The sequence below is a fragment of the Trematomus bernacchii genome, unplaced genomic scaffold, assembly GCF_902827165.1.
Source record: "Trematomus bernacchii unplaced genomic scaffold, fTreBer1.1, whole genome shotgun sequence".
Lineage (NCBI taxonomy): Eukaryota > Metazoa > Chordata > Actinopteri > Perciformes > Nototheniidae > Trematomus > Trematomus bernacchii.
In genome coordinates, this window is record NW_022987576.1 from 114,662 (window position 1) to 127,391 (window position 12,730).

General features: G+C 37.0%; 1 protein-coding gene across 2 annotated transcripts; it reads left to right on the forward strand.

Moving 5' to 3' along the window:
* The first annotated feature begins 3,304 nt into the window (after nucleotides 1-3,304).
* On the forward strand, nucleotides 3,305-12,115 carry LOC117479760. Of its 2 annotated transcripts, none has more exons than XM_034126837.1 (3): nucleotides 3,305-3,346; nucleotides 5,912-6,016; nucleotides 9,286-12,115. In XM_034126837.1, exon 3 carries the CDS (start codon nucleotides 9,450-9,452, stop codon nucleotides 11,112-11,114), a length of 1,665 nt encoding a protein of 554 aa, XP_033982728.1. In that variant the 5' UTR covers nucleotides 3,305-3,346; nucleotides 5,912-6,016; nucleotides 9,286-9,449; the 3' UTR covers nucleotides 11,115-12,115. The 2 variants fall into 2 exon arrangements, with proteins under 2 accessions (XP_033982728.1, XP_033982727.1); XM_034126836.1 differs by having other exon boundaries at nucleotides 5,912-5,999.
* The last annotated feature ends 615 nt before the right edge of the window (nucleotides 12,116-12,730 follow it).

A 12,730-nucleotide genomic window follows, 5' to 3' on the forward strand; every position in this document is an offset into this window, starting at 1 on the left:
GAGGAAGGGGCATAATCAGGTTTTGTCCCACATGGCTCTAAACAGCTCAATAGGCACACACTGTGACTGTAGACACACTAATTAGAAGAACACAGACTAAAACAGCAATGTACAGACGAATCAGATGATTAAACATGATCTTAAAATATATTTTATATATTTTTTTATTTATTTTTTTGCATTTTTGTAATCATTATTTGTAATACTTTCTGCTGACACTAGGTGGGGCTGTGCCCCACCTGCCCCTAATGACCAGTCGCCACTGGCAACACGTCATGTTTATATGAAAAGGGGTGGGGTCAATATGACCCGCTTGGCGGAAATAGGTATAAATGGCAATTTTTTGGGTGATTTCTTCAATCTGACTTCATATTGACAATTTTTAACAACAGAGGGTGGTACATAACACACTTTCAGGAAAAGTCACGGACTGGGAGACTTTAATATTTTATTGAAAAAAAGTTACATCAAATATAAAACAGCTCGGGGTCAAATTGACCCCGTTGGCGGTTCTAGTGTTAAAGGCTTAAGAATGCTTGGCGTACGCATTAACAGTGATACATGTAGTTTACTGATATGATCATTTGAGTGCTGTGAAAGATCCTTTTTTTTGAGGGGCCCCTAAATAACTTTAAAGAAGCAGCCGTAACTGTACGTTTGACCTAATTGCACGATATTCACCCAAAATGTGCATAACAAGTAGCCTTTTTTCCCCCGTACTGCTTCCAACCTGCCATGTGAGCCCCTAGTTTAACTTACTTTTTTTTTTAATTGTTTATTTTTAAAGCATTTTCTTTATTTGATCCTAGAATTGTTTCTCTTATTGAATTATTTATGAATATGCATTAATTTGCCCAACTCCTGCAATGTTTTAAAAAACGGTAATTGAAAGCTATGACATTTGGTAGGCATAGGTAGCATGGTCAAACGCACAGAAAAAGCATCTTGGTGTCATATGGACAAATGAAGTCTAGACTGGCCAGCCGGCCGAATAGCACGGGAGGCTAGGGCCCATTCAACGCTGCATGCAGCTTTAATATTTTTTCAAATTATTGTTATAATTATGTTCACCAGAATTCTAGGAGAAACGGGAAGTAAGATTAAATAATAAACTTCACACTTTTGGCAAGGGTCCCGCCCTGAAGACATCAACCGGCTGATTTTGAATCATAGTCTTAGCCCCATCTAGTGGCCACATGAAGCTACTCCTGCTATACTTTTACTTACAGCTCTCAGCAGGTTACACAGATCACCTTCATATTTGGTCAGCTAAATGTTAACACCTTCACCTTGCCACCCTGCATAGCTTTCGAGCGTCCGCGGAACGGTGTTCATCCAGCAACGCATGATTGGCCATGAAACAGGAAGTTATGTTTTAGGGCTTAGGGATTCACACACATTCTAAAACTAATTTATAATAAAGAAGCCCTCACTGTACATTATACCAAGATAAAATATACTGTATTTGCACAACACATACTTACTTGCCGTACTCTTGCAGCCAGAGACACTCGCCATGTCACACAAAGTCGTTGTTACTTGAGTGTACAGTCTCAAAAATGCCTCACATGTCATGCTTGATTAGAATCCTGGCAGGAAGTTAATGTTGCTAGACTTTAGTTTACAGCTCTTGGCAGATAAACCAGATATGCTTCATATTTGGTTAACTCAATGTTAAGATAGAGACCTTGGCAGACCGCAAAGCTTGTGCTCTTTTGTGGAACGCTTTGTTTGCCTTTAACAGGAAATAGCGTTCAGGCACATTGGGCGAAGCAAAAATGGCTTGGCAGCTGTTTTTCTTGTACTCCAGCCAACCTGCCATTTGAGCCCTGAGTTTCACTCACATTTTTTAAATTGTGAAGCTTGTACGATTGTGGAACGCTGTGTTCGCCACTTCTTTAAAGGCTTAAGAATGCTTGGCGTACACATTAACAGTGATAAACGTAGTTTACTGATATGATCATTTTAGTGCTGTGAAAGATCTTTTTTTTGAGGGGCCCCTAAATAACTTTAAAGAAGCAGCCGTAACTGTACGTTTGACCTACGTGCACGATATTCACACAAAATGTGTATAACAAATCGACTTAAAAAAGTATCTTGGGGCTTTTGTCTTAAAACCCACGAGAAGTTGGCCATTTTTCATTTAGTGTGTTTCTTTTGTGTTTTTGTGCCCTTTTTAGGATTTGAAATCAATCTTAACTGGCTTCAGACAATTTTGGACATTGGTCTACCAGCTTGCAACATAAGACTACATTTCTGCTCAAAATATGATCTTGTGCTATATTAAGGTAAGGAGTAACATTTGTTATGCAAACTCTCAAACAAGGACAATTTTCAACTGAAAATGTTGTGATTTGAAAGAACTTCATCTGCTGGTAGACATTATTGATAAAACATACGTAAAAGAACCTTGGGTGTGCGTGACCTGAAGAAGTGAATTCTTACACTTTCGGTTTTCCAGGCCTTTTGTTTTTCTTGTACTCTAGCCAACCTGCCATCTGAGCCCTGAGTTTCACTCACATTTTTTAAATTGCGAAGCTTGTGTGCTTCTGTGGAACACTGTGTTCGCCGCTAACAGGAAATACTTCTTTAAAGGCTTAAGAATGCTTGGCAAACGCATTAACAGTGATCAAAAGGTTTACTGATATGATCATTTTAGGTAGGTGCAAGAATATTTTCTTTTGTGGCCCTCACATAACTTTAAAGAAGCAGACGTAACTGTACGTTTGACCTACGTGCACGATATTTGCACGGAACGTGTATAATAAGTAGACTTAAAACAAGAGCCCCATGTGTTTCTTTCGTGTGTTTTTTTGTGCCCTTTTTAGGATTTGAAATCAATCTTAAGTGGCTTCAGACAACTTTGGACATTGGTCTACAAGTTTGCAACATAAGAAAACATTTCTGCTCAAAATATGAACTTTCAAACTAGGAAGAATTTGAACTGAACATTTTTTACTTAAAAGAACTTCATCTGCTGGTAGACATTATTGATAAAAACATATGTAAAACAATCTTTCGATAATATCTTATCGAGATGAGTGCAAAAAACCCCCAGCAGATTAACTTTCATGTTCATGGTGTGGCATTTCTGGGAAATAGGTGTGTGTGTGTGTGTGTGTGTGTGTGTGTGTGTGTGTGTGTGTGTGTGTGTGTGTGTGTGTGTGTGTGTGTGTGTGTGTGTGTGTGTGTGTGTGTGTGTGTGTGTGTGTGTGTGTGTGTGTGTGTGTGTGTGTGTGTGTGTGTGTGTGTGTGTGTGTGTGCATGCATGTGTGCATGTGTGTGTGGTGTATAAGTAGCAGCTAAAGAACTCGCAATGTCATGACGATCAGAGAAGACCTGAGTGGTAAGTTGCTTAAAAAACTCTTTCACACTTTTTAAATTCCATTGTTAAGGTGACAGTGAATTTTTGTAAAAGCAAAATGGCATGATTAAGTTTTAGTTTTAATATTGTTTAAATATGAGTTTATTAGGGCTTGGGCACCAACAAAGTAGGAGCATAGGATTATTAAAATCTTAAAAAACTACCCTCTGCTTTAGTTATTGGTTCTTTAACAACATCAAAAAGATCTTACTTTAACATTTTATTTCAGTCAGTGAGATTTTATGGTGATATATATATTTTTCGATAGTCACATAATAGGAATCATGGATGTATAAAGGGGTCTGTGGGGGGGAAGGTTGGGGTAATGTTTGATTGAAATGGTTATTTAGGTAGTCAACTAAGATACCTAAAGCACCAAAGACATACATTTTGGCAAAAATGTGGAATATGATCATTGTCTTGAGTTTTAAACTACTGGGGTCAAATTGACCCCAGAGGATAAAGGGTGTAAAGTCAATCTGAGGATAACAGGAGGATTAAGTTATTATTATTAGCATAAGAAATTGCATTTTTAGTGTCCTTAAAAGCTGGATTTTATTGGCACACTTGTCAGGACTGTGATATTTAAGGGGTCTTGATCTCACGCGTGGGCTCTATAGAGGCCCCTAAAATGTTGCTAAAAATCAGCCCCTCATTCTTCTTTGACCTACAGATATGAAATTTGGTAGGAATATGTAGCATGGGGAAAGGTACAAAAAAGCCCCATGGTGTCATATCATTAACCCAACAGGAAGTCAGTCGTTTTGAATTTCATGCGCAATTTCTGACCATATTTTTCACTTTTGCGTGCTATATTTGAACAAATGTCATCCAATCAACTATCGTTACATTTTGGTAGGTACCATCTTAAGACCTAGTGGAGCAAAACATATCAAAAGCTTTACTCTACATCGAACGCCCTCCCCACGGTGTGGCGGTTAAAAGCGCAGGAAGTTGCGGTTAGTAGAGCAAACATTCTTTAATATGCTCCAGATTTCTCATGGATGATAAGAGTCCAGGCATGAAGACATCTACACGTTAATATTGATCTATATACATAGTGCTATCATAGTTGATTATTTAGACCTCTCAAAAATGTTGTCTTAACCTGTTAAGCCCTGAGCCTGTTTTTTAGGTCTCAGGCTCGAAAATGATATTCCCAGAACAAATGACCATATCTTCCCTTCTAAAAGGGTTAAATTAATAATCTTTTTTCTCAAAGTAATGATAAACCTGTGAGTTGGATGTAGAAAAGTCAGAATCAATATAGATGTTTTTTATTTTAAAGAAAATTTAGATTTTACATTGTAAAAATCTGTAAATTATAGTGTCCGTCCAAAAATGTTTTTTTACTTATAGTGAAAACTACCCTTGGATGATGGTAAGGTAGACTAAAAGCTTTAGGGATCCAAAGTACAACATATAATAAGTACCCTGTATCAAGATTGATGCAAAACAAGTGACATTTGACCTTTTTAGAGAGATTTAGCAAAAAGAAACCACTTCTGGGGTCATTTGGCCTTGCACCTCTTTCTGACCGTTACAGCCAATAGAATCGAAGGGGGAGTCCCCCACACACACTCATTGTGAAACAAAAAGGTGGGGGCTTCGCGCATGTAATGTAAGTTACTGTTGTTAGACTTTGGCTTACAGCTCTTGGCAGGTAAACTAGATCACCTTCATATGTGGTCAGCTCAATGTTAAGATATTCCCCTTGGCAGACTGCAAGCTTGTGCGCTTTTTTGGAACGCCATTAAAATGAATTACTTCTTCACCGTGATAAACTTCTTAACAGTGATAAACTTAGTTAACTGATATTATTATTGTAGTTTGGTGCAAGTTTTTTTTGGAGGGGGCCCGTACATAACTTTAACAAAGCAGCTATCACTGTACCTTTAACCTACATGCATGATATTTGCACATACGATAACAAATCTTTCTGCAACATGGAGCGCCCTTGGCGGGGCATCACCGTCATTTTGAGACACTTACCATGTAACACAAAGTTGTTTTAACTCCAAACTGCCCTTCATTTATTGTGTTTGATGAGAGTCCCAGCCTGATGACTTTTAAAGGTCGACATCAGGTCATAGTAATAGTGCCACTGACTGGCATCACTAAGTCAGCATAAAGAACATCATCTGATTTACTTGATAATTTCAATTTGTGTTCCACACGATATAGAGCAAGATGCTCTTTGTTAAAAGTGTATTATCTAGCACCACATAGTGGACAGCGGAGGTGGAAGACTTACAATATCTCATTTTCATTGCATTAAACTCAATGCAATAGGTAGGGTGGGGTTATACGAAAGTATTTTATTTAGTCAATGTAGTGTGATGTGCAGACTATGATTTACAAATAATATAATAAAAAACTGTTTTTAATTAACTAATCATATTAAATAAATACTTAGTTATTACAATCTATTGACATGTGAGAAACACAGCCACAGGAGAATGGATGACTAAATGTGACTGATGACTGACTGTTGAACTTTAAAATAGAAATACATAGAAGTACAACTTTGTATTTGCTTTATTTTAGGAATTTGGGGTCCAAAGCAGCATGTTGAAATATCAGAAGCTGGGTTTAACTGAGTGACGGGACTGAGAACGGCCAACAGCCAACAGAGGTTTGTTGTAATTCATTGTCAGTAACAGTTTCTTTGTATTTAATACTAGTTTTTTCAGGGGATTGAAATAAATGTTTTCACAACTTCCCATGAAAATAATGACCTTTTCATGTTGTAGATAGTAAATGTACTCATTAAATACGTTAAAACAGCAACTATTGATTGGCCAAATAATTCAAGTAATATTAAAATGGTAAGGATTTATTAAAGTTTGAGATTAATTTAATTCTTTCTATAAAACTGTCCACACACAACTTTTATCCTACAGAACACCGTAACTGTTGGACCATATGATGTGGCTGTATTAAATATACTGGTGAAATGTCATTTATTATTCTGACAAAACTGCATCCACTCTGCTCCTGGCACTCCTGCAAGCCAGCTGATAATGACCAAGTTGCTTGCTTACAAATGGCAACTTTTTTTTTTGATTCCTGGAGATTTAGGTTATTAACAGTGTTCTTTTGGGTTCCTATCTTTAATGATACCCTTTCATAGCTAAACGCGTCAATCAGACAACAACAAAAAGGGATTTTGCACTCATTATAAACATAATAAATCAATTCAATAAATAAGATCAAACATCTACAGTTTATTCAGAAACCATTGAAAAAAACAAAACCTTTAATTGGAGTTTCAGATACATTTGAGTCTTACTAAACCACTGTCCACATGCATGACTTCTGTCTTACACACAACACGGTTACTTCTGTAACACAATATGTAGCTGAACTGTAATAAACACCCTGCTGAAATATTAATGTATTTTTTTTTACAAAATTGCATTCACTCTGCTACCCTTCCATGGGTAAAGTTGTCGACCAGAAAACAAATGAAAAAAGGATCTCAGACTCATGATTTCCAAAGAGCCGTACAAAGACAGGAATGGCATTATATAAAGTGCTTAGAAATTAAAAAACGAAAGAGCTATGCACTGCAAAAAATACACATAACATCGCTATCATAACAGAGGCAAAAGGAAACAATTTGCTAACTTGGAGACAAATTCAACGCTTGATAACTTCAAAGTACTTCAAGAAATTAGGTGAGTTAAGGAACCAGCCTTAATCGAGCAACTATCGCAAATAACAAGAAAGACAATTTATAATTGGCATTTTGACAACCAATTAAAAAGGTGTTGTCCCCATCAGTCACTTGGACGTAATAAACAAAGACTGAGGCTTTAAAATAGTGTAGTTTGAAAATGTCACATAAAGAAAAGGAAGTCAGCTTTATTGTTTGCCTTACATGCAAATATAAAATATAAAATATAATAAAGAATATGAAAGAAGCCAACATAAAAAGTATAATAATATTAATACTAAAACTCCTTTCTGTTCTTTGGTTTAGCGCCTGGCTGACGCGCTCACACGTCCCTCAGAGATATATTGTTTGTTTTTAGTACATTTATTTCCATGTTACCATTTCTTCACTATTCGTTCTCTTCTTTAAACACAAATGAAAGGACTATTTAAATGCATATTAAATGCCCAGCATTCGGCGCCACTCGATGACGTAGTATACTTGAAATAGTGGCTATGCAGCAGGTATACTCGACATTGAGAAACGGCCAGAGTATAATCAGCAGGACTCTTTTAACCAGCTGAGGCATTGCAGCGCCAATCAGCCGCTCCGCCCAACCGCGTGTGCGGATCACGATCAACTGACACCAATTAATGACCTACTCCATTAAACGATTAAATAATCAAAAATAATAAATCATGGCTCCTACAAATACTAACAAAAATAAGGATTCACAAGAAACACGCAGTTATACGTAAACATTTAAGTTCAAAGTATGATATTTACTTTATTTGAAAAGGCACAACATTCAAAAACCTTTGAATTTTTTAAATAAATGTGTGTGTATACATGTCAGGACCATAAGGAGACTAATACAGAATCTTTAACATATTATCTAAGACATCTTTGCCAGGTTTTAAAGTTAACATTTGGTAATGAAAATGTTGAAATGTAATTATCAGAGAGGTCTTAAAGGTCCCCTATTATGCAAAAGTCACTTTGTGATGTATTTTCTACATCAACATGTGTCCCCGGTGTGTCAGGAGACTCTCAAAGTGTTAGAAAACAAAACCCTCTCTCTTACCCACATCTCTAAAAAACAGGGGAACAACGGAGCTGATCCAGATTTGCTGCTGTCATGACATAATATCGTAAATGTTGACGGGCTTTACATCTACTTGCACTTCAAGAAACGTCACTGTATCTGAACCAATGCGCGACTTGTTTTGGAAGTAATATGGTGTGTTTTTACATTAGCAAGCATCGCTAACACTCAGAGCTAATGCTGTACTAGAGAGAGTATTTGTAAAAAAGCAGGATATAAAAATATACTCACCTTGTTGTAAACCTGAGAGAGAAAAAGCATTTGAGCTCCATACTGTTTCAGAAATAATCCTTGATGTGGTTTGGAACATGATATGGAGTTTAATCACCGCAGCATTTAGCTGGGAATCTGCTTCTCTCTCTCTCTGCAGCTCTGCTGCATGTTCAAGGTTCAAGGTTCAAGGCTTTTATTAGTCATAAGTATATAGCTACAGTGTAGTTATGTAGATTAAAATATTAGGTCACAGCCTCCTCCAACAGAGAAAAACAATAAAACAGAAAAACAGAAAAAATAGTGCAAGTAAATAAAAAAATAAAAATTGTAAAAAAGTGAAATGGTGAAATAGTGCAATATGAGTCTATATACAAGTGATTGGAATATTATATATTAGATAAATAATTTCTGATGTGAGTTCCAATGGGGGCGTGGCCGCGTAGCTACTGACCCAGAATCAGCACTTTTGTAACAGCTGAAATAAAGGGTTATGAGGCTACAATGGGTGATCTGTTTGGTATTTTGAGCAAAACCCTTCAGAGACACGTTTTGTATAGATATGGCCCTATAATATATTGTTCAAATATAGCATAATAGGTGAGCTTTAATGGCTTATTTGTAAGCAGGTTTAACATGTATATTATGCTTTATACATAAATTGGTTTGCCATTTTTGTAAAGACAGATTTAAAAGACAGTTATTTGGGATGAGTTTTAACTACTCTTACTATTGAATTTATAATCAAGAGAAACTGTTCAAAAATTCAGAATCGTTTTTGCTTCTTGACATCATATAAGTGCCCTACATAAATGTCATATTATTCATAGCAACCTTTTCCTGTACTTGTTTTCATGATGCACAAGTAGCAAAAGAGAACACATAATAGTGCTTCAGCTGAGTGCTACATCCTACACATTTTCATTTTGTACATGTCGTCTTTTACAGATGTGGATCTGAGAGCACTCCATTCACTTGAAGAGCAGAAGACACACTTTTATTGCACAGACCACAAGTCTAAAAGGTTTTCTGATTAGAATGAACTAATATCTCTTTAGAGGCCTGGTCCATGTATCACCTGATTTTAAATTCACTACTTCAAAAACAAAATAATGTCTCAGTCGTTGTCCAAACAGCTTGCTCTTTCACTGAAAGACAAAAGCACATTGATAAAACCAGAGACAGGGCATCTACCTGTTTATATAATTCCACAGCAAGAACAAAAAATCGATGAAAAAGGGTGCAAGAAATTCAGTTTTGGGAAAGAGTCCCAACCTGGTATCCGTAATCGCACCATAATGGTTCTTGGAGCAACTGGGGCTGGGAAGACAACTCTCATCAATGGGATGATCAACTACATTCTAGCTGTTGAATGGGATGATCCATATCGGTTTAAGTTAGTTGACGAGGATCAGTCGAGATCGCAAGCTGAAAGCCAGACCTCTGAAGTCACTGTGTACGAAATCAACCACCAAGAGGGCTTTAAAATCCCCTGCTCTCTAACTATTGTTGATACCCCAGGCTTTGGAGATACAGGAGGCATAAAAAGAGACAAGGAGATCACAGAACAGCTACGTAGTCTCTTCTCTGCCGAGCATGGCGTCAGTGACATTGACGCTGTGTGTTTTGTAGCCCAGGCTGCTTTAGCTCGGCTCACTGCATCACAGAAGTATGTGTTTGATTCTGTGCTCTCAATCTTTGGCAAAGATGTGGAAGAAAACATCCAGGTTCTGGTGACATTCTCAGACGGCCAACCCCCACCAGTTCTAGAGGCGATCAAAGCTTCAGGTCTCCCATGTCCTAAAACAAAAAACGGGCTGCCAGTTCACTTCAAATTCAATAATTCTGCATTGTTTGCACAGAATCAATCATCTGCTGCTGCTGCTGACTCGAGCGCTGCTGCTGACTCGAGCGCTGCTTCTGACTCGAGTGGAGAGGAGGAAGATGAAGAATTTGACGAGCTGTTCTGGGAAATGGGGGCAAAAAGCATGAAGAAGTTCTTTGTTGGTTTGGATAAGATGAAAACCAAAAGCTTGACAATGACAAAGGAAGTCCTCGGAGAAAGAAAGCAGCTTGAGATCTCAATTGAAAATGTGCAAAAGCAGGTTAAAGTAGGGTTAGCTCAGCTCGAGGAGATTAAAAAGACAACTGAAACACTTAAACTGCATGAAGCAGAGATCAGCAGAAATGAGAAATTTGAGTTTGAAGTAGTCGTCATAAAGCCTTTTCAAGAAAATATTTCTGGCACTGGAGGCTTCCTCACCAACTGTCAGGTGTGTAATTTCACCTGTCACAGGGCATGTGCCTACGCCAATGATGCAGATAAAATAAAGTGTTCTGCAATGGGACCAGATGGAAACTGTACCCAGTGTCCAGGCAAATGTGATTGGAGACAACATTTTAACCAGAAGTACAGATGGGAGTATAGGGAGGTTAAAGAAAAGCAAACCGTGCAGGACCAGAAAGAAAAGTACCTGAAGGCCTCAGAGGCTAAAGGAACTGTTCAGGAACTAATCCACAACATGAATGTTGAATATCAGCGTGTTCGGACTGAAGTGGGGGAGATGATGAAGAGGTCTGCCGAGTGTCTAAACAGACTAGGAGAGATCGCACTGAAGTCAAATCCTCTCTCCACTCCAGAGTACATTGACCTGCTTATTGAGGGAGAGAAATCTGAGGCCAAATTAGGCTGGATGGAACGAGTCCAGCACCTGATGGAGGTGAGAAAACAAGCAGAGCTCATGGCTAAAGTAGGCAAAGGGGAAACCCTACTTTAAAGTCAGGAAGCTCTAACCTAGGGAGAATCAAGACCAGTGCCAACTTAGACCAAGACAAGAGTTGAAAATAATATCAAGTTTAAGAAGAGATTTAAGCCGATGATACTGATCCGGACTTGTTAGTGACTTAATAACCAAGGGATGATACCAATCATGGTCCTTTTCTTTCTTTTCTTACAAGTTGTTTTTTAACTTTCTTTTTTCTTAATCATGAGGGTTTCAATTTTTTAAAACAACTTCTGCAGCAAAGATGTTTTATGAATGTTGATGAATTTAAAAAGTAATCCTTGAAATAAATGCTGAATAAGAGACTGACCTGAGTTATAGAAGCCAGGGGAACAGAGGAATTAAGTCAGGATATTTTGTGTCTACGAACGGCATGTGTGATTTTGTTGTTGATTTGTTATGCTGTGTTGTAACGCCAAAGTAATGTTGTTTAAGCAATGTCAATAAAACGGAAAGAGTTTGAAGCCAAATATTTCCTCCAATCCAGAGTACATTGACATGCTTGCTGAATGAGAGTAAGCTGAGGCCAAGCCAAGTTGGGCTCAAAGAGTTCAGTGCCTGCTAATCATGAGAAAAAAACTATGAGTCTCGACACTTGAGAGACTTAAAATTCAATAACTTTGCCAACTTTTTTTCTATGTTTAAACAATTGTATTTTCAGGTTAACCAAACAGGAGATAACAGATTAACCATCTTTGTGTGAACGCATGTTTTGCATGTACTGTTCAGTTTGCAGTTATTTCCCCCTGTTATGATCATTTACATATTTCATGTATGCAGTTTACATTGCTCAATACATTACATTTAGCTGATGATTCTATCCAGAGCGCTTTACCATACAATGTTTTAAAAACATTTGTTGCTTAGTGTTTTTTATCTTCTCTTCAGGTATATATATATATTTTAAATATACTTAATGTGAACACTTTTAAACAATTATATTGATGTTTATTGAATTGCATGTTATTGTCCTGTAGTAATTAAGGGAGAGATGAAGAAATTATGAAATGATTAAAAAAGATATGGTATCTTCCTTAAGAGTTGTGTGTTTTTGTATCATTAGTCTTCTACAGCTAACTTTCACTGCTGGCATCAACTTCCACACAATCTTTATTTTCTGAAATAGTCCCTCTTTCGACTAGACTAGACTTTATGTATCACGATTTCAAAAAACTAATTTAATGAGCATTAACCCAATATATATATAGCTAGTGGGGCTGGTTAACCTGGTTGACATATGTAATGTATATTTAATATTATATTCAATATAACAAATGCATAAGAATAATGGTACAAACAACTGAAAAACTACAATTTACCCGAATAGTTACAAAATATAACTGCAGAAAGAAAAAGGAAAATATATACAAATATAACGAGAACGAAAACATAATATAATGGAACGTAAAATCTAAATATATGTTGCCCGACGTGAGTACATACACAGGACATTTCAATACACACAAATTCCCATTTTGTTTCCAACATGAATTCTTTATTTTGTTAGCAACATATATTCTGGGATTTACCAATGTCTTCTTATTTTGGCTTACCTCTCTTACCTAGGTCAGATCACTTTTTATGAGTGGTAGAACACACTTACTAGGATA

Coding starts and splice junctions, on each gene's coding strand:
- LOC117479760 (XM_034126837.1), top strand. CDS start 9,450: ATGTCTCAGTCGTTGTCCAAACAGCTTGCTCTTTCACTGAAAGACAAA.